This window comes from Equus przewalskii, chromosome 23, assembly GCF_037783145.1.
Source record: "Equus przewalskii isolate Varuska chromosome 23, EquPr2, whole genome shotgun sequence".
In the NCBI taxonomy this organism is placed as follows: domain Eukaryota; kingdom Metazoa; phylum Chordata; class Mammalia; order Perissodactyla; family Equidae; genus Equus; species Equus przewalskii.
The window spans coordinates 1,785,751-1,808,393 of record NC_091853.1 but is presented as its reverse complement, the minus strand read 5'-3'; the positions used below and the strand labels follow the sequence as shown (position 1 = coordinate 1,808,393).

Genomic DNA, 22,643 nt, shown 5'->3' with positions numbered 1-22,643 from the left:
CCAGTTGAGACTGGTTGAGACCACCAACCCATCAACTGGGCCTGTGCAAATGCCTGGTAAATGACCCTTTGGACATCAAAGGGCTGTAAACTCCACCCTCGGATCACACTAACGCCAGCATTTTGTGCGTATGTGTCCTACAAAGTCCTACAAAGTCCTACAAAGAGCCATGGAGCTTGACCACACTTGCACAGATCATCAATTACCTCACTTCTCCTCCCTCCAATCGCCTATCCCCACTCTTCAGACCACCCTTCATCCCACAGATTGTGCCCCCAGCCCTGGATCAGGAGACAGATCTGAGAGCACACGCCTCCTGTCTCCTAGCAGATCCATTTAACAATAAAGCTGTTTTCTTTTCCCAAAAGCTGATGCTGTAATAATTGGCTTCTTTTATGCACATCACGTAGGAGAACTCCAATTTCACAGGGTAACATTCAGACAATCCTGGCTCAAGAGCCTTGGCAGAGGCCGGAGCCAAGAGCTGCTTTGCGCCTCCATTTCCTGGTCCTTTAACGCCAGGAGGGAACATTGGCCCAGCCCCTCCGAAGGTGGTCTGGCCTGGCTGGCTGACTGGCGGGCAGGATGTTATGCTCAAGAAACCTCAGCCCCAACATCCCCACTGCCCCAGGGCTATGAGGCCCCAAGCATCTCCAGGAGCCTTCTCTGGGACCCCCGCCCCCACCCATCCCCACACCTCTGGCTCAGAGTGACAGGCCAAAGCAGGCTCAGTGCCTGGGGAGGACTGCAGGGGACTTCTCACAGCCACAGACTTCTCTGTGTCACCATTTCTGTTCCTTCCCCCCACGTCCTCCGGGCAGGGCTGTGTGATACTGCGATTTATCATAAGCAGTGCATGTTTGGTCTTTGTCCCCATTTCTGGCACAGAGCTCCCCAAAGCCTTGGAACTTCCTAAGTGATGAGAGCGATAAAGTTATCTCTTGTTATGTTAATAAGATAACTTTTGGATCCCACCTAAGGATGGGGGCAGGTTGCCAGGAGAACCAGCCATGTGATTAGAGGATTGAAACTTTCAGTCTCACCCCTGACCTCTGACCTCTAAGGAGGGGAGAAGGGCTGGTAGTTAAGGCAATCGCCAATGTCCAGTGATTCAATCAATCCTGCCTATGTGACGAAGCCTCCATCAAAACCCAAAAGGATGGGACTCGGCTGGTGAACACGTGGAGGTGGTGGGTGAGAGGTCCTGGGAGAAGGCTGGAGGCCCCACGCCACGCTCCACACACCTTGCCCTGTGCATCTCTTCTATCTGGCTGTCCCTGAGTTACGTCCTTTATATAAAACCTGTGATCTAGTCAGTAAAATGTTGCGCCGAGCTCTGTGAGCCACTCTAGCAAAGTAATTGAACCCAAGGAGGGGGCTGTGGGAACCTCCGACCTATAGTCCATCAGTCAGAAGCACTGGTGACGCCTGGACCTGCGACGGCATCTGAAGCGGGGGGTGGGGGACAGATAGTGTCAGAGTTGAACTGAATTGTAGGACACGCAGCTGGTGACAGAGAATTGCTTTGGTGGTGTGGGAAAACCACAAACACACGGGAATTGGCTGCAGAATTGGAGTGTGGGTCTGTGGACCACATCTGGCCAGAAGGAGACCCCAACATCCAGCTTCCGTGGAATACTCACGCCACCTCCTGCTCACCAGAGCTCCTGGGAGCGAGCATGGGGCCCGGGGCACCTGCAGAGGCTTTTCCCAGCCTGGTCTTCCAGCTTTGCTGCCTACCTGGCCGAAGTTTGGAGTGAGGGTGCTCTCTGGAGAGGGTCTGTCCTGCGCTGGGCCTTCCTGCCGACTGCAGTCCAGCTGGATCAGGCTGCGGCACTCCGGGTGGCAGGTGAACTTACAGTCTGGAGGGAAAGAAGCGCAGGGGGATTAGGGGCCAGGCAGGACTCCTGGGGAAAGACCCTGGGAGATTGTGTTCAGCTCCTGGAGGGAATGGCAGGCAGCAGAGAAGTGGAGGATGGGTGACACAGTGGGAATGACACCCTGCTCTCCAGCCACCACGCATGTGAAAGTTAACAAGTGCACTACAGGCTGCTTCAGCTCCGTTACTGTGTGTGACCCTGCAAACGTCATTATTGCCACTTTACAGACAGGAAATTAGGGCCTAGGGACTTCAGTGACTTTCTCAAGGTCAGATCATCTGGCTTCAGACTGGTGCTTTTTCTACTAATTTACATGAGTCACCGGGGGCCATGGATCCCTGGGGAAGGACCTAGCATTTCTGGGCCTCGTTTTGCCAGTCTGTAAAACGTAGGTAATCACTGCCCGGCCTGGTCACAGGGATGTTTGCAGTTATAGGGGAGAACAGGTCTTAACAAATTAAAAAGTACCTGCGGAGACAAAGGCAATATCATCAAGGGGAAGGGCTGTCACCCGTCTCTGGCCCTGCCCCATCTGGAACCGCGGGGCGCTTCCCTCACCCAGCCGGAATAGCCTACAGACAACATCCCAAACCAGGTGCTTCGGGGGGCAAGTACACGCTTCATGGACAATGTTTACTTCTGTGGAAGCAGAGCGTAATGACCAGAGTTGAAAAGAGCCTTGGGGACTATCTTAGAGATGGGGAAACTGAGGCCCAGAGAGGCAGAACCAGGTGCTCCAAAATTCAGCACATTTGGACTCTCTTTAAAGCTGCCTCTCACATCCTATCCTGGGGTGGGGGTGGGAGTGGGTCTCCTCTTCTCCCCACTCTTTTGCGGAGTTCTGGGCTGAGACCCCCCCACTCTCCCAGCTGTGCCCTTCTGTTACAACCGTAAAGAAGAGCACGTGGGCCACATCCTTGTACAAGTTCTCCCACGAGTGTCTGCAGGGGAGCACCTGGACAAATGTAGGGGCACGCAGAGATTCCAGGAGCCTGCAACCTTCTCACTCAGTGGTCTGAAGCTCCAATCACTTTCTGGGATTGCCTTTAGAAGTTCTACCGCTCATGCCCCTCATGCCTCAAGGTGAGGCCCACCAACCTCCTTCAGACCCTGCCCTTGTCTAGGCCTTCCTGACCCTCCACAGAAGCCTGTCCTCTCCCGGGAGGTGGAATGGGTGAAGCCGATTCTCTCAGGTACGCACCATATACCTGCAAGAGCCCACAAGCATTTCTGGGGCCCCAGTGGGAGATCGCTGCCTGGCACAAGGACAGCCTCATCCCTAGTGGGGTGAAGGGGGAGGTGCAGGCCAAGCCTCCCCTGCCCACAGCCAGAAATGCCAGGGCTTTGATAAGGCAGCACCGAGGCCAAAGCCACACAGAGCAGCATTGTTCCGGCTTCTCCCGGGACACACCTGCACAGCCTCTGGCCACACTCAGCGACAGGGAGTGCTGGGGACGCCAAGAAGTGGAAGGACTGGAGCTCTCCCAACTCTATGGCGAGCCAGAGCTGCCACCAGCTCACAAATGGGAAAGTGTCTCGGCACAGCCACTGCGTCCATCGGAGTCTCTCAATTTCCCTCTCTCCTTCTGCTCTGTCTCTCTCTGACACACACGCCCCCTGGAAACAGCACCACAACCTCACAAAGATTTTTCAACAGGCCTGAGCTGAGCTGGACCGAGCCGGGGCACAGAAGAGTCCCAGAGGAGTGTTTCGGAGTTTTATAAAAGTGCATTTGAGCAACAGTGACTTTGTTCCATCAGCCTGTGTAATCACAGAGTGCAGCAAAACCACTGGAGCACGTCGTGATGCTCCCCGGCCCCTGGAAACGCCAGGCCCGGGGATTTTAGGCCAGCAGAAATGAAGTCAGAGCCCCATGCCCTTCTGCAAACACGGAAGCAAGCCCCTTGGGTCACAGCCTGTAGCCTGCAGTCCTGATGTGCTCTGGGTGGGGATACACAAGATTCCCAAGGCAGGGTCGTGTTCCACCGGGACCCAGCGGTTAAACCCTCACAGGCCATTATTTCCTCAAGGCAGCTCATCACGAGGTGCTGCTAAGGCAGCCCCTGCCCTTGGTGTTCCACCGTCCTCCATAGCCTTCAGCCAGTGCTCAATGTGCATGAGGAGAGAGAGCGGGACTTTGGGTGATGCAGGGCCACACAGGCCCCTGGGAAGGGCTGGGCTTCCCTGGACAGCCGGCACCATTGTCTTTGGCCGCAGCTTTAATGTGCTGAGCATGGACTTCCCCGTGCCGTGTGCTGGCCTGAGGGTGAGGATGAATAAGACAGGACGCCTGGGGACCTCAGGCTAGCTGGGCAGGCAGGACACACACGTGAAAAGAGAACCGATGAGTGAGACAGCACAGAGCAGGGGCCCAGGTCTAGGAAGCATGTTCAGAGGACAGAGAAGGGAAGGGAAGTCAGGGAAGGCTGCCTGGCACAGGAGACTCCGGGAGCTGAAGGAACGGATCAGACTCCAGGTGACTCATATGCCCTCATGGCAGGGGCCCAGAGGAGGCAGGGAGCTCTGAGATTGCAGGATACACAGGACGAGGAGCTCCCAACAAGAGGCGGCACAAGGTGAGGCAGCAACATTCCCGGGTTCTGATTGGAGCGTCTTAGAAAGAACTGGCAGTTGCTGAGCTTAGTATTGTCTATACAGCATTCTCCCCTCCCCTCCCCTCCCCATCCCTCCCTTCCAGCTACGGGCCCTGTCCCCATTCCCAGGGGTGTTTTAAGGAAAATAAATGTGCTTCCAGGTTTGGGAAGAGGAGCTTATGGAAACAGAAGGGGCCAACTGCAAGGAGGAATGATGGAGACGAAGCACAAGAGGGGCCCTTCTCCAAGGAGGGGCCGTGAGCCGGGATGGAGGGAGGCTCCCGTGCGCCCGTCAGCACCCACACCATGTTAGTTTCCTGGCTGCAATAACAAAGCACCACGAACTGGGTGGCTGAAAATGAAAATTTCCTGTCTCTCAGTCCTGGAGGCTGGAAGTCTGAAAGCAGGTGGCCGGCAGGGCCACACTCCCGCTGCGACCTGCGGGCAACCCTTCCTCGCTGCGGCTGGTGTGCGGGCACTCTCTGCCTTCCTGGGCTTGCAGCCGCATAACTCCATCTTACATGGCCTCCTCCCTGGGCCTCTGCCTTCACGGAGTCAGCTTCCTGAGGGACACTGTCAGGCAGCATTAGGGGCCCACCCCACTCCATTATCACCTCTTCTTAACTACTTGCATCTGCAACTGCCCTATTTCCAAATACGGTCCCATTCTGAGGTCCTGGGGGTGAGGACTTCAACCTACTTTTGGTGGTGGTGGTAGAGGGACACGATTCAACCCTCAACACAGACCCTGGGCCACATTGGGAACGCAGAGCCCTTAGGCCCAAACAGATGGGGCTTGTCACGGACGCCACCTCCAGAGATCAGCCGCAGGCGGGCAGAGGAAGGAGGCCAGGAGCGCCGCCTACCTCTACCAGCCCTGCTCCTGGCCCTCTCCATCCATGAAGGTCACCACCGAAGTCACCATCTCGCACAAAGAGGTCAGGCCAAGGCCCTGGCAAGCTAAGCCCAGAGCTGGCATTCCCTCTTCCCCTTCAGCCAAGAGAGGGGACCCAGCCGACGGAACTACCTGTGCCAGGGACTGTTTTCCCAAAATGCAGAACCTCACACCTCCCCTTGATCCCCAGCACTGCCAAAGTTAGCTCCTGTGCCACTCCAGCTGCCAAATGCACGCACGTGCACACACACACGCACAGGCACGCACACAGAGGCACACAGTCTGCTGCGCAACTTTTCAGAACCACAGGCAGTGTGTTGATGAAGAGTCCCTAAGGAATTCACCCCAAAGTTGAATGCAAGACCCCAAGACGATGTGAGGACCCCTCCACTAAACCTTCCCCGCCTCCAGCTGGAGCCAAGGTGCAGGATGAGGTTGGGGCAGGCACGCAGCACCAAGAGCCTGGTTTATCCCTCGCAGTCAGCCCAGGGCAGTGACGAGCAGCTTCCCGCCCAAAGCCACCTCCAGGCCCAAGGGGAAGCAGGACAGCCTCTGAATGCATGAGCCCCGGGCCATTCTCTGGGCACCCCAGGCCTCTGGGAGCAGGTCAACCTCAGAGCAAACCTCACCACCTGCCCCATTCCTCCTTCAGGGACCTGGCCTGTACGTCAGTGAAACGGAAAGCGAATGGACTTTGAGGAAGGCCTGGCCTCCCGTCTTGACCACTTGACCACTTGACCAGCTCTGTGACCTTGAGTCAGTTACTGAACTTCTCTGAGCATTCATTTTCTCAACTATAAAGTGGGAATCGGGTTCTTGATGTAAAGCACCACAAAGAGGGCCTGGAACACGCAGGCCCCAGTTCATGTTCCACCCCCACCTCTTCCCACCATGCTGCCATGCAGACCCCTTCCCACGCACCGAGCTCCTGCTGGGTGATCTACAGTCTCTCCAGCCTCCCCTACCTCATCATTTCCAGCACAAGCACACAAATAGCTCTCAGTTTTAAAATAATTTTGTTCTTAGGCACTACAGAGAAATCCAAAATAAATTGCACTGGAAAATTATAATGTCAAAAGAATTTTTAAAATGTGGGATTAACTGTTGTCCGGATCCTCCCCAACAAGTCAGTGGGGGCAGTCCTCAGTCTGAGGGTCCCTGCCTTGGCTCCTTTCTCAGACATTCTTCCAGAGTCCCCCATTCTTGCATGGGGGTCGCTCCACTCGAAACCAGCTATGGCCGCTCAGAGACCACCCAGAGAGCCCCCCATCCTCTCTGTGCCCATCTTCCCCAGGCTGGCCGGGGCCTGCTACACCACCTGCAGCCTCACTGCACCATCACCCTGCAGCCGCCACCCTCTCTGCTCCCCCACCAGGAACAGCCTTCTCCACGTGGCCCCAAGACTCCCCCTCGGACCTCCATCTCACTAGTTCCCTCTGCGACCGCCCGGCAAATACCCAGGGCTGCAGCTTCTGAAGCGCAGGCTGTCCTAGCCCTTTGCTCCAGGGCCTGCTTGGTGTTCGAGAAGCCCAGGCACGGAGTGAATGGAGGCAGGAAAGGTGCTCTGCCTTTTGCTGAAGTGGAGATACCAGAGTGTGAGTGCTAACCTGACCCTGGGCTACTGTCCTAACCCCTGTGTGCCTCAGTTTCCCCTCTGTCAAATGGAGTGAGTGCTGACCTGACCCTGGGCTACTGTCCTAACCCTGTGTGCCTCAGTTTCCCCTCTGTCAAATGGAGATGAGAGCAGTACCTGCCTCATAGGGCTGCTAAGAGAATTAAATGAGATAATGACGTACATAATAACACAACACCTGATACAAACTAAGAGATCAATGAAGATCAGCTATTCTTATTACCAGGCTAGAGTCCAAGTCGAATCCCGCCAGTGGCCGTGTCATCAGGCATCCTCATCAGGAAGCCCGTCTGCACACCCCTCAGTGCCCACTGACCTTCTTCCAGACCTCCACTGAGTCCTGACACAAAGGTCCTGACGCATCCTCGGAGCCCCACTGGATGCTCGCCCAAGTCTAGGCAAGGGAGGCCCAGGTCCCAGCTCCCTGCAGAGGCGAGGCACCAGGTGCGCACGGGGCCCAGCAAGGGGTGACCCTCCCCATCTTGGAGGGACACCTCCGCCAGCCCCAGGACTTCTCTTCTACCCGCCTGCCTACCCACCCGCTCCAATATTTGAACTTCTAAAGTCTTGCTCTAGTTTCAGAAAATTGTTAACCAAAGTGGATAACTTCTAGTATTAAAAGGATGTGGGCACGGGAGAAGGTTCTTGCCTTATTAGTGGCACCAATTTCCTGCAGGAATATATCCTCGGTGGATATTTATTTGTATCGAGATACGTCTTCACTAAAATGTTCGTCACACAGTTGTTCACGGCAACAAAATGGAAGAAATATCCCACATCCATCTATAGAGACCAGTTTAAAATAAAGTACTATTTAGCCATTATATAAGATGATGTAGATTAATATTGGTCAACTTGGAAAGAAGTCCACAAGCATATCACTGAAAGAGAAAAAGTTTGTGTTTTATGGTCCTAATTATATAAAAACATACACATACTTATACATACATTATGCACAGAGAGATATCTACAAGGAATGTGACATGTTTCCTCTGAGTGATAGGATTTCAAGTGTTTTTCCTTCTTTATAGTTTCCAAATTTTTATAATGAACATATATTCTTTATTAATGGAAAAAATACCACAAAGGAACAAAGAAAAATCACGTACCCACATTGCAGTGACAGCAGGCACCATCATTCACTACCTGTGGTGCGCCAGACACTATACACAGAATTTCACATAATCAATACTATGCCTGTGTGATATGTGTTTCTACCTCTATTTTTAAAAGATAAACTTTATTTTTTAGAGAAGTTTTAGGTTCACAGCAAAATTGAGCAAAAGTATACACAGTACCCATATGCCCCTTGCCCCCACACATGCATGGCCTCCTCCACTACCAACATCCCCACCAGGGCGGTACGTTTGTTACCACTGATGAACCTGCATTGGCATGTCATTATCACTCAAGGTCCAGAGTTCACATTATGGTCATTCTTGGTGGTGCTCATTCTACGGGCTTGGACAAATGTAGAAGGACAGGGATCCACCATTGCAGTATCATACAGAGTGATTTCACTGCCCTGAACATCCTCTGTGCTCCACCTCTCCATCTCTCCCTCCCCCAACCCCGGGCAACCGCTGATCTTTTTACTGTCTCCACAGCTCTGCCTTTTCCAGAATCCGTGTCATAGAGTTGGAATCATACAGTATGGAGCCTTTTCAGATTGACTTCTTTCACTTAGTGATACGCATGTAAGTTTCCTCTATGTCTTTTCTTTTCTTTTTTTTTTTAATTTCTTTTATTTTTTTTTAAAGATTTTATTTTTCCTTTTTCTCCCCAAAGCTCCCCGGTACATAGTTGTATATTTTTAGCTGTGGGTCCTTCTAGTTGTGGCATGTGACGGGCCACCTCAGCGTGGCCTGACGAGCGGTGCCATGTCCACTCCAGGATTCGAACCAGTGAAACCCTGGGCCACCGCAGCAGAGCGCGTGAACTTAACCACTCGGCCACGGAGCCAGCTCCATCGCCATGTCTTTTCATGGCTTGATAGCTCATTTCTTTCTAGCACTGAATAATATTCCATTGTCTGGATGTACGACAGTTTGTTTATCCGTTCACCTGTTGAAGGACATCTTGGTTGCTCCCGAGTTTTGGCAATTATGAATAAAGCAATATAATTCAGGTTGCCACATGGTGGCAAGTTTCCAGCTCCTCTGGTCTACTCATATTTTAGAGGTGAGCAAACTAAGACTCGGAGAGGTTAAGAGACTTGTTGAGAGCCTCACAGCTAATGAGTGCAAATCCATCACGCCTGGTTGCTTCTCAATAGCCCTGTTTTTTGGGAAACTGTTCCTCAGAGCTGCCCCTTCCACTTCGTCCTGGTCCCCCTACCATGCACTACTTGAGGCCAGGAACAGGCTTCATTGGGGGTGGGAGTTAGGGCAGCCCAAGGCCAGAAGAGAGCGTTGGTCAAAGGGATTTGGGCCAGGAGTGCTTTTCCCTCTGCCCTAGCAGGTAACAGTGAGAACGCCCCTCCTCGAGGCGAGGCTGCCACCTCATCCTGGGAAGTGCCAGTTCACAGCTCCCCTCCCAGCTAGCCAAGCACTCAATCTGAGAGCTTCGGAACCTACCCATACTGTCTGCCTGCTCTGGGCTAGCTCTCCATCTGTGGCCTCTCCGTCTCTGGACGCCACCTCTGGGAGACTATGAACTACTCGGCAGCAGCCAGAGGTTCTTGCACTGAGCTCCCATGGCAGCTTCACCAGAGAGGCCAGCTCTTCAGCCAAGGTCAAGCTCCATAGGTAGTGGGCTCTTGGCCTCCCCCTCTCAAAGAGGTCCAGCCTCTGCAACTTTGCTCCCATGACAGCACCACAACAGAGCCAACTGCCTCATCATATGGAGAGACGAGGATGGCGGGAGAGCAACCAGAATGGACACTGGGCTCCAGGACTAGCTGCCTCACAGATGCCCCACAGTGCACCCACTCAGCAGCTGTAAATCAGAAATCCTCGACACACCACGGGGTGCCTAGAAGCACACTGCTTAACGTGTATGACAGAGGGCTTTGAGAGGGCTACACTTAATAAGGAGCTGGGGAGTGAACAGAATCTGGCCTTCAGAGTCACACGTATCAGAGTTTGAAGCCAAGTCCTGCTTCTGATCGGGTATGAGATGCCTGGACAATTTGCTCAACCTTAGTAAAACACGGAATCTAGTTAAGCCTTGATTTCCTTGTCTGCAAAATGGAAGTAATAATAGCTTCCTTGCCAGCTGATTTGTTGCCAAAATTAGAGCGAATATATGTAGGACATCCTACAGTGCCTGCAAGAGTAGGTGCTCAACAAACGGCAAGCTATCATTTTCAACACTATGGGACTGCTGGGTCTGGGTACCCAGCTTCATGTTGACTCAGTGTGTGATGCCAGCCAAAAAAAGTCTCAGTTTTGGGGTCCTCTTCCAATACATTAAGGTAAGAAGAATCACACAACTTTCCTGCTCACCTAAGTGCCTCCCACCTGCTTCTACCTCCCTCCAGCCCTGCCTTTGATGGGCCATGAGAGGCGTAAGGCAGGGACATGAGAAGATGGGTCACAACGGAGAGTGGGAAAGTAGAGAGACAGTGATTAGTGAAGCTTGGAGGTCTGAAGCAACTGCCAAAATCAACACGATCTATACGTTTTTCATACTGCTGGCTAAACTCAGAGTGAGGCTGGCAGCAGGGGATGGACAGTCCCCACTCCTGGGGTCAGGTGGCCAGCGCAAGACATCTGCATCTTCACATTTCCAGGAAGGAGCCAGAACCCCAGTCCTCTAGAGACCACACAATGTAGTTCCTTGTCTCAGAGGACAGGCTACCTCGGAGGGCACCAGCACCCCCGACCCCAGCCTGGAGGCATACAGCTGCTCCCTCGAACCACACAATCCCAACTCCAGAACCTCCCCGTGCCCCGCCCCCCCGCCCACCGACAGAATGTGCCAGAAAGCAAGCCAGGAAGCCAATAGGAAGGGTCGATGTTGGGTTAGAGAAGCAACCTGGAAGCCAGGCCCATGTCCCAGCCTGCCATGGACAGGCAGGGTGGGCAGCCGGATGCACTGGGGCTGCTGTCTCCATGTGCAGAGCCAAGAGAGGACACGTCTGAACATGCGAGAATCTGGCCCCGATGTTCAGTTCCCATGTGAAACAGAGGGCTGGGAGGGGCGGGCTGCGTGGGGAGCAGGCTCCCCAGGTCAAACATGCTGAGGAGGGAAAGTGCTCCAGAGCTGGGGTGGCGCTGGGGAGCCTTGGTTGCACTGAGGACACGAGGCCTCCTCAAGATCCTGGTCCCCACCCAAAATGACTGTATCAGTTTTGCATGTGGCAGAGCTGGGTGGCGTTGACATGTGCACTTCTGAGTGACCCTTTTGTACTGAAGAGAAAAGCAAAAGGTTCTGCCCAAGTACTGCTGAGGGGCCACAGCAGATATTAAAATTCTCTCTGGGGTCTTGGTCCCCGGGTCTAATGGGTCAGTTGCTTATTCCCTGAGCCACGCTTCTTGTCATAGTTCCAGGCAGGCTGGAAGTGTCCCCTGCACTCTCTTCCCAAACACACCCGGGCCAGCCTGGCGGACACTGGCGCCCCGGCTGGCCTGCAGAGGCACAGTCCTGCCCCGCGTGGGTGGGCGTGGGTGGGTGTGCCTCTCGGGCAGCCCCATTAATCATCTTTCTCCAACACAACCATACATCCCTAGGCTGAAAGCACCAACAAAGGAAGGCTGGCCGGGGTGTCTGGGGAGAGGCGGGTGGAGGGAGGGAGGGCAGTTCATGGCAAGTTAGGACGATGATGATGCAGGAAGTGAGCGCAGCATCAGGCAGCGCCCGCCTTGTGCCCAGTGAGGCAGGGGACAGGCCAGACCCCAAGGCACCTTTCCCACATGGTCTGTTTCATGCCACTTCACTCTGGCGGTGCTGCACCCTGAAGCATACCCCCACCCCGCCCTGTGTGTATGTGTACATATGTTTAAATTACAAACAAAATTAATAGAGTTGAGTCATTTTAAACAATTCATGCTTCAACTTTAGATAGTATTAACTGATTCCCTGCTAGGACTATGCCAGAACTCTCCCTCCAGCCTCTTCTGCACCCACCCTCCGATTTTTACTACATTATTTATGCTTCCAATGTTTATAACATTTACATTCTGTTGTAACCATAATTCCCACAGTTGTCTAAAATTAACTCTTTTAAATCAATTCAGTCTTCGTCCAACAGCAAAATTATTTTTAAATTTTAATTTTAATTAATCTTTTGGTTGACTGAATTCTTTTTGGTATTCCATTATTAGATGCATTATGTTTCCCAGCGATGCTTAAAGAAATGCACCCCAATTTTCCTGGCCTTTTTATACTGAGGCACTGTGGCCTCACGCAGTACAGCTTGTTGATGACAATGATGTTCGGGCAGACATGTGGATGGAGAAGACAGAGACGGGCAGTCTGAAGGCCCTCAGTGGGACATCACAGAGCATCTCTGAGAATCCTCTCCTTGGCCAACAATGGTAAGGGGCCATAGATTTTGGAAAAACGTAAACTTAAATGATTTGAGATGGGGTCCCAGAATGGGAAAGCCAAATGGACCTCATTCCTGATGTGCAAGTGTTTGTGGATTTGTCATCTGGACCTTCTGACACCACATCCGAAAAGTTTTTCCAAGCTGTATTTAAAATGTAGCCATACAGGGGTCGGCCCGGTGCCGCAGTGGTTGGGTTCACATGTTCTGCTTGGGCGGCCCCAGGTTCGCTGGTTCGGATCCCGGGTGCGGACATGGCACCGCTTGGCACGCCATGCTGTGGTAGGTGTCCCACATATAAAGTAGAGGAAGATGGGCATGGATGTTAGCTCAGGGCCGGTCTTCCTCAGCAAAAAGAGGAGGATTGGCGGTGGTTAGCTCAGGGCTGATCTTCCTCAAAAAAAAAAAAAAAATGTAGCCATACAGATAGAAGTGCAAAGACCTGGCACAGTTTTTGAAGAGGAGCTATAGAAGTATGTGCGCCCATCAGGACACGGGCTCAGAGAGACACAGAGTATTAAACCCAGGTACACAGTTACGTCTCCCGTCTTTCCCCATTTACCTAGCGATCAGTCAGTTTTTCATGTGCGCACACATGGCTTCATTGAACGTGTGTTTCCTTAGGGCCTCCTAAGTCAAGCACTGTCCTACAGAACAGCCAGCCACGGCCAGAGACTCCATCACAGGAACAAGCACATGAAAGGAATACATATACATATATATTTTTTCTTTTTCTAATATAGATATATCCTACTTTGTCACCATGGGAAAAAATAAATGCTATTGCCAGGGCACCTTAAGAAAATAAAAAATACTTTAAAATACTGTAGAGAGTTGGATTTAAGGGAATTTAACAAAGAGCAACAAGCCCCTGTATTGAAAGCCAGTGTGGGGCTGCCAGATGCCCTCTTGGCTTCAGGCCTGCTCGGGAGGGGCCGCCCCCTCCTACAGGCATGTGTCACTCTGCTCTGGGTGTAAGAGAGACAAAGCAGGTGGGGTCCCCCACCCCAGGGCTTGGCGCCCTCTCCTCCCTGTCCCTGGGGCCCCTGAGGAGACAAAAAGGAGGAGCGCAGGGAGCTGACAGAGAAAGGACATGGGCCTAGCAGTGAGGGGCAGGTATGGAACGAGAAGTTTGAGGGTTTTCTTGTTTTTTTGCTTTTGTTTTTAAAGCAAACACCATCTCTGAGGGAGGGCAAAGGGCGGCCTAGCCTCTTGCTAACCTTGAGTATATTTCTGGTGGTGTCCCATAGGCTCCAAAGACTAGAACAGCCAGAGGTCCTGCCTGGGCACCTGCAGCCCACAGGGCAGTAGGGGAAGCTTAGACAGACATGCAGATGTGACTGTACACACAGGTGCATGCACACAGTGTGCCCGATCAGAGTGCCGGGAGGTTGCAGGAGGCCAGGGGCAGACAGGTTCAGGCCTTTCTGGGAAGACCAGCCTGCTGTATCCAGCTGGTTTTTCCACATCTGCTCTGACGTCATTTGCATTCAAAGTGCTGATCACCAACGAACCAGGTGAAAGAAGACTTTTTGCAGTGAGGAGAGAAGTAAGTAGAGTACTTCGAGGCCCTCTCTGCAGGAAGCACACGAAGGCCTCTTTGCAGCTGTAGCCCTGTAGCTGGGACCACCAGAGACTTCTGGAGAGACCCAGGCCAGTTTCCCGCTGGGCCCCCAGCAGCCTTTTAAAGTGATATATGACTTGCTCCTTGGCAACATGCTTGCGTAGCTCCCAGTGATGCCCAGTGGGCCAATCTAGCTTGCCCGCTAATTAAGTGGTATGGTGGACTCAGTGATAGGGATTTTTCCAGAGAATGTGTCTAAGAGTTTCATGCCCCTCCTCTACTTCTGCCCGGGCAAACTTCAAGCCCTGTCTCTTTCACTGAGAGGCAGGTAGCCCACTTGGGCCCAGGTGCGATGGAAGAGCAGACAGTATGTTGGCGGTTTGCACAGATGGGAGTTGCTAAAAGTCTTTCTGGGAGCACTAAGGAACAGCAGGTGCTAATGAGGGGCCTGCTATGTATCACGTCAACTGGTTCACATCCGAAGTTATGTTCAATCCATGTAACACTAGCCTGAGGTTGGTATTCTTTCCCCATTTTACACTAGGAAAAACCGAGGCTCAGAGAGGTTAATCTCTATGAGGAAGGCCCTACAGCCAGGAATCCAAGATCCAGACTCAAGGTGGCTTGGTTCCAAGGCCATTTTCTTAAATGCCACAGTACAGGTTGCTCACAGAGTCCTGCAGTAAGATGAGCTCTTCTAGAAATCCATAGTGCATAGCCTGCTGCTCCACCATCTTTAAGGCCCTGTCTTCCCCTCCTCTTCCAAAGAATTAAGTCTGAGCACGAACACAAGTTACCAAGCACGTCAGAGGTGCAGTCCAGCATTCGCCCTAACCTTCATGCTGCTACTCCAGGCCTTACTGAGTCTTAAACCCATAGCTCCTTGGGCTGAACAGCAAAGGAGCAAGGAAAAGATCTGTTGAATAATTCTTAAGGGGGGTGGGAGAGGATGAACATGAAGACGCTACTGAGCATTTAAATCGAGGAACTCAGCATCCAGCTGTCTTCTCAGTGAGGGTCACAGTGTGTATTAGGCTATTGATGAGGATAAATTATTCAGGCTGGCTAAAAAATATTTGTCTCCAAATGGGGATTAGGTCTAGATGAATTAAAATTCCCACTTCTCAAGAGGTAAAATCTTAATCAGAAAAATTACATTTTCCACAGCTAAGACCATATTGTCTTTCCAACTCTGCCTTCAAAACCTTAGCCTGGAGATGACTTTTCAGTCTAGTTCCATCCCTAAGACCTCGCCACCCATTTGCTCCTGAATATGTATGAGAACAGCCTGGAGACAAACGGGGGCCGGGAGTCCCAAGGAAAGCTTACGTGCTCCAAAGACCCAGCCATCACAGAGAAGCGGCTGAAGGTCAGTAAGACGAGCAGAGTCTGAGGGGTCCCAGGCCTGGCTGTGCACTTCTGACCCTGAGCGAGGGGCCTTACCGCTCTGAGCTGCCTCATCTGTGAAACAGGAAGATCCCTTTCCCATTCTCCCCATGCAGGGATCGAGAGAGAACACACAATATTAAAAACAGACAGACAAAAACGCTTTGAATCTTTAGCAGATGAATGCTGCAGAAAAATAAGATGCTATAGGTAGCATGATGCAGCAGAAAGAACCCTAGGCTGGAAGGCAGGTGCCGGGATCCCATCCTGGAGCTGTTACCAACGGGCCGTCAGTTGGCCCCTATCTCCTTTCTTTGAAAAGGGAGCAGGATGACCTAAGATTCTATGAAAATTTGAATTGCTACTGTCTCTCTTTCTCTTCTCTTACTCACCGCACACTGTCCTATTATCGTTCCCCAAGCAAGGACTATTCTTACCCTAATTAGTGCCCAGGGAAGGCCCCCCCCTCCCCCCCAGCCACAGTCACCGCCTGAGGCTGGAGCTCCTGTCCAGCTGTGTCCCACCCAGCAGCCTCCAGCTCCACAGGCACCTCCACTAACCATGCCGGTGAGAACCCTCTGCCTAGGGAACTTCACTGCTCCTGGGGCCTCGGAAGGCTGACTCAGCATCTTGGCAAGATCTGACACCCCTCAGAGCTACAGGCTGGGCAGAATGGAAAATGGTGGTCACCTAAGACACCAGCTCAGGGACCCAGATTAAGATCACTGCTCAGCCCTAATTCTCAGGCAAGGAAAGGCTGTTAAAACCCACGGCCAACACAGGACTCTGAAATGGGCTGACCACATCCTTTCGGGTCTGCTGTTCCACCTAACCCTGGCAGGGTGGCCGCACCTGAGCCTTGTCCCTGGGGAGTCAGGGGGCCTAGGAGTGGTGCTGCACTCAGCATTAAATACCAGGCTGCCAGAAGGCTCCTGCACTCCCTTCCCCACGGGCAAGGCCACTAGGCCGAGACTCAGAACCCAAGCAGCCCCTGACTGCTCCCAGCTGGAGCATCTTGGACCTACCGAGAGCCAGCCGGGCCTCACGGCGGAACCTCTGCAGGGCCTGGAGCTTTTCGGATCCCAAACGGCACTTAGGGAGCCTGCAGAAGAGCCTCTGGAGCCGCGCAGCGACGGTTCCGAAGCAGGCGGCGGCTGGCCCCTCATCCCGGCCCTCCGTCATCGGCTGGCTGCGGGAGATCAATAGCTTCTCTCCAGGCCTGGCGTCAGGGATGGAGTGACGAGTCGGGGAGTCACTGGCCCCAGGGGAAGATTGTGGGCCTCGTGTGACCCAGGGCTTTGCTCAAATCAGCCCAGCCTCGCAGCTCTGCCAGAGCGAGTCACAGACACCTGGGACCTGGGGACGGACCAGCCCAGCCTGACCGATGCCTTCTCCTTCCCAGCTGAGGTCCTTTCCCCTCCACCTCCCCCAGCGGAAAACTTTCTATTCCTGGGGCTTTTAGCTTGATAAGATAAAAATGCCCCCACCAAGCAGGCTGCAGGAAGAGCCTGCCCCGAGTCGCACTCTTGAGTAGCGCCTGTGAATCTGAAAATCAATGTCTCCGAAGTTTCCACAGAGGACGAAAGTGATGGGTTACCTCACACCGCGCGCCGGGCCGGAGCTCGTTAATGGATCTCTTCAGGGCGGCGGGTTAATAATGCTTGACCAGCTGTACAGGCTCCCAAGGGACAACCAGGCGGATTCACACTCCCCCAGCTAAGCCCAGGGCAGGAAGAGCCGAGGCTCTCAGCCCCTGGCCCACAAGGAGGCAGTGTTGCTTAACGAGGGTCGGACCATTTATCTGAGACCAGACACCTGGACAGAGAAGAGGTGACAGGCAAACGGAGAAAGAGAAAAGAAGAAAAGAACAGAGGCTCTCTTAAAAAGGAAAGAAATGTTCTTCTCTTGCTCTCAAAGTGCTCACGGGGCGTCCCCTCAACGCTGACTCCCAGAAGCAACCCCGTCCCAGTGGGGAAGTCCCCAGAGGCCCTGTCACCCAGGCCAAGACGCCGACTGGCAGTGGACAGGCAGCAAGGCTTCCAGGAAAGCTGCCGAGGAGGGGTGCCGCTCCCACGCCGCCCGGAGGCTCCAGAACTCCTCTGCCAGCCGCCAGTGGGGCCAGCGGCAGGGGAAGGAGAGAGCCCGGTCTTCAGGCAGAGGAGACGGACCGCCAAGGACTGGGGCACGCAGGAACGGAGGGGCAGGGACACGTCTGTGCGGGTCGCCTGGCAGTAGATCCAGGAGGCAACCTTCATGAGTTCAGAGCTGAGCTCTGTTATTCCTCATGCAGCTGCCCACCTGGCTGTGCTCCTTTGTAGTTTCCTGGGTCACAGAGAAGGCTGACGGCCCCCCATCCCAAAGGCCATGTCCTCAGCCCACTTGGAAGAAAACGTTGGCAGAACAAATCTAAGCGGCACTCGGATCCTCCAGTGGGTGCCCCGTCGCCTGCCTTCTCAGAGGAAATCTGGCCAGGAGACCCCCATTTTAGACCCCCCACCCCTCACTACTGAGGACCTCAGCACTCGGTGCAATAACAAACGCACATCGTTCACAAGTCAGTTATCTAAGACAGAAACATCCCAAACGCCACCCCTGCTCAGGCCGGGACACTGGGTCTTTCTCTGGTGGCTCCTCAGGGGGACTGGGCTGCCCATGGCCTATTTTGTGTTCCTCTAATTACTCAGCAACATCTGCACGGAAGAGGGTCCTAAGTGAGTCCAGGCCTAAAACGACACTTGGGGCCACCCAGTAAGGGTTGGAAGCCCGGGTTCCTTGCTCTGCTGTGATCCTTGCACATGAGATCCCAAGAGGGCCCAGGATCCCGCCTGGCTGAGCTCAGGCAAGTGTGGCGTTCCCACTCCCACCCTCAGAGAAGAGAACACTCCCGTGCTGGGGGATTTTTAAACGCGAGTCACATGTGACGGGGGAAAATCCCTCCTGAATGCCCCAGTTGGGCTGGGGGATAGACTGACCTCACTTCTCCTTTCTCCTCATCACAGAGCTGTTCACAGCTTAAGCCACTGGGGAAGTCAGCAGGAAAGAACTGGCAGAGACTGGAGACAGGGCTCTGGGAGGCTCTAGAATCTTCTCTCCTGACTCTCTGAAATCTGATGGCTTTTCTACTGCAGGGATGCTGTACGAGGAGCACTATCCAGAGGCAGGAGAATGCCTGCGATGACCTCTTGCTGTCCCCAACATCTAAGAATTGGCCCGATGACACCCATGCTGAAGAGGGAGTCCAGCCGAGGCCCAACATAATTTGAAGGAACAGCTTTCACCATCTTAAGTGCAGGGGCTACAATATACTCTCACCTTCAAATACCCTATTCATACAAATGTACCTCCAGATTGCTTTGAAAAACACTCGCCACTAGAATACACATTTACGTAACGCATGTTCAAACTTCTCTCTGAAAACTCTCAAGTTACAGCTGGAATCTGTCGTTCCATTTGAATAGGAAGGCATCTCTGAGGTTTCTTCGGATTTTTAATACTTTCCTCAGTTACAGAAAGGACATAATTGTTCCAACAGAAACCACAAAACTTCCAGCATCCACTCAACTTGGATGGAAAAACCAGCTTCCTCCAAGTCAGCAAAGAAAGTAAGGGATGATACCCAAATGAGAGCCTGATTTGTGTGGGTTTGCAGAAATACACAGCCAGGGCTGGGGGGGGGGGTGCTTTCCCCAGATGTCCTGTTCCCCACGTGGCCACACCACTGCCTGGGATGGAGCCAGAGGTCCTTTATGCAAACCTCAGTTCATATTCCAGTCCCTATGCAACTCTTCACCCTAGCTGTCCCCTCTGAGACTCAGCCTAAGTTCACTGTCCTGGTTAGTCCTGTGTCATGCACTGTGACCCTGGGTCACAGCAAGGAGGAGGCACGGAACAGGAAAAGATCTTGCATTTCCACACCCACCCCTCCACACACACCTAACACCAATGGGGTGGGGTGAGGGCAGGGAGAAACACTTGCTTCTTTTATCTTGGGATTTAGAGAAACTTGGCCCTTTGTTTAAAGATTCCATGATGTACGCATGCTGAAAGTCTATTTAGAAACCAAACGCTGAAAACAGGCTGAAGTGCAGCCAGCTCTCAATTATCCAGGCCTTGCCTGATTCTCCAGCTGGCACACGGCTTCCCCACCCTTGGCTCACCCTCCTTTGTTTCTGTACCTCATTTTATGGACATCTCACTGGCAGAACTGAGGCACCTGAGTGAGGAAACTCAACTAACTTGCCTGTTCAATGATGTGAGCTCATCGGGCAAAATGCTGTGTCGGTTCTGGTGCCAGCTTTGCTCCTAACGATCTGGGTCATCGTGGAGAAGTCATTGGACTCCCTGAATGCTGTGTTTCCTCATCTGTGAGATGGCCGTGACTCAACTAGCCCTGCCTACCTCGAAAGCCAGTACACAAGACAACACTCTAGATACAGCCAAGTCCTCTCTGAGATAAAGGTCACCTCTACTCTCACAATTTCTTGGCCATTCCCAACTCTTCTTTTCCACATGAACATTCCCATTCTAGAAGGCTCATCGAACACTATGATAATTCTTTCCCAGATTCAACGTCCAGTAGAAACAAGACATAAACGGATAAAAAAAGAACATCACTCTTCTTTTAGGCCTGACTTTCGTGAACCTGGGGTCTCATTTCTTTAAGGTCCACGGAAGCCAAGTTCTCAAGTTCTAGCAGCCCTTGCCAATAGCCACTGCAGATGTCTGGGTCACATCTGCCCCACCCTCGGAAGGTTTGTTCAAGGAACAGGGAGGGGAGCAGAAGGTGGCATGCAGGCCCTTCACTGAAGAGTACACGTGACCCAGTCCCACTGTGGTCACAGGTGAGTGACATATCCAGCCACCTGCCCACCCGCCCAGTGACACACAGGAATGAACAGACTAAACTTCCAACACCGCCTTCTCGCAAACCCTCAGCACAACATCAGCTCTACTCTCCCCTCCATGCCCACAATGGCGCCTGGGCGGGAGGTGTGGGGAGGACAATCCTGAAGAAAATCCAGGACCTGCTATAGCAACCAGGGGTCACCAGACTCCTCAGCCAAGACAGGGTCTTCTCATGGGGAGGCTGGGCACATGGCTACCATGCCAGGAGGGACCCTGCTGCTCTTCCTCCTCCCTCTCCAAAAGGAGCAGAAAAAGAACCAGCGTCAGGGCTTTCCTCGGGTGCATCTCTCAGGAGCCTTCTCTACTCCAGGAAACCCAGGCAGGCTGGAGCGGGCCCTGCAGCAACTTGTCGGCCACTCTGGCCAAAGACCACACCATGGAGAGCTCTCAGGGCCCACCCACGTCTCCTCAGCATGCTGTGGGGGTGCTTCAGAGAACAGCCAAATATCACCCCCCCGGGTCTGAGTCAAGACAGCCTTGACCTTGGGGCGGGGCTCTCCAGGACTACTCTCGAGCACCCATTTTTTTCCTCTTAAACCACCACCCTCAGGGAACCAAGCCTGCTGCCCTGTCTGCCATCATCACCGTGGCCTCCTGGCTCTTCCCCAAAGCCTAAGCTGGCTCAGCACCCTTCCAACCCCGAGACCTGGCCCTGAACATTCGGAGAGAAGCTTGCTAAAGCTCTTGGAAAAAAACCAAAAGTGACTAAATGCACAACCATCTCCTTGGTCAGGGCTGGCCTTCCAGCATCAGCTACTCCCCGACCCAGCCTGGGGAGAGCCGGAACAGAGCCCCGCGGGAGGAGTGGGCGCCCAAGTCAGCGGAGGAGCCGTCTGGAGAGGCAGCAAGCATCCTCCCCCAGCACCGGCCAACCTGCGAGCACGGTGAGGAGACCACAGGAGCCAGGGCTGATGGAAGCACGGGTGAGGGAATGCTCTGTCTGGATGCTTTGCACACCCACAGAGACTCGCCTGCCCAGAACACTCACCTTGTCATCCCAGGAATGCAAACCGGAAGGGCCTCCAAAGAGGCTAGAGACGTGTTTGCAGCTTCCTCATCCTTACTAGGTCCAGCCTTACTAGGATCCGGGGCAGAGCAAGAACCGCGAGCAGCTCCTCCCATGGGGAGACGGAGGGATGAGGGGTGGGTGTGGGGAGCCAGAGAAGGCTCCACAGGAGACCATCGGGGAGCCGGGCATGGCCCAAAGGAGGGAGGTGGCTTGACAGCCTGAGACGGCCGCCAAGGCCTTTGCGGACAGTGGGATTCGCCCAACCTGAGAGGTCCTAACATGCCCCTGCCCCTAGCCAGGTGGACGGGCGACTCCTCCCCGCCACGTGAGACCTCCCCACAGCCACCCCGCTGCGTCCTGACCTCACGAAGCCATTCCAAGGATGAATGTGGCCGAGAGCAGGGAAACGCTTGGGCTCCTCAGAGGAGGCCCCGCTGACCTGCGAACAATTCCTCCCGTGCTCCTCCACAGGCAGGCGGGCCCACCGGAGCCCCAAGGCAGCTGCAGGCACCCCACTCCAGCAGGGCCTCGGGCTGTGCCGCGGCTTTCTTCTCCCTGTCCCTCAGGGCCCACCCGCCAGGCCTGGCACCGGCTGATTCACTCGCAAATTTGGGAGAAGAGAGAGGATTCCAGACCAAACGCTGAGAGCAGAGGGGAGATGTCAATTCACTTTCCCCAAGAACTCCGCGGGATCAGCAGGTGAATCCGCGCGTTCATTACCCAGTCTAATTAGGCCGGCAGACAAGCGGCATTAATCACTTTTGACTGTACCTGGGATTCAGGCCCCCTCACTCCATAATCAGAAAATTTCCTGCTCTGATGAACAGGGGGGCAATCAGGCACACAGTCAATCCTTTCACTTTCATCTTTTGAGAAGACAGGAAGCAGGGAGGAGAGGAAACAGGGGATCCTGCTTGGGGACCTCTGAGGGCCTCTCCCAGCATTCCAGGTCCTTTCTCTCCCCAAACGCACGTACACACTCCACTAGAACTTTTCCGAAGAAGACCCCAATCAGAGCCAGGGGCAGGGAAGCGACTGGGGGGGGGGATTCCAGGACCCTTAACAACACAACGTCCATGTCAGCGCTTCAATTTCCTAACCTCCCAAGCCAAACATGGGCCTAAATCAAGGACAATACTTCAAGCCACACACCTCAGCGCTGCTGTGTGCACCGGACCAATGAAACATCTTCCAAGTGTCTGAGGTCCCTGGGTCTGCCCCAGGGAGACTCCGTGTCAATGTCCTAGTAATATCTTCTCCAAAGAACCCACAGCCAGGCAGGGTCT

The 22,643-nt window shown here is 53.5% G+C and overlaps 1 protein-coding gene across 1 annotated transcript in view; it reads right to left on the bottom strand.

Moving 5' to 3' along the window:
* The window catches only part of RASSF5 (Ras association domain family member 5), a 67,481-nt gene that overhangs the window by 39,677 nt on the left and 5,161 nt on the right, over positions 1-22,643 (bottom strand). Inside the window, exon 2 of the mRNA XM_070591148.1 lies at positions 1,741-1,862. Within this exon, the coding sequence (XP_070447249.1) occupies positions 1,741-1,862 (122 nt within the window). The remainder of the gene's footprint in view (positions 1-1,740; positions 1,863-22,643) is intronic.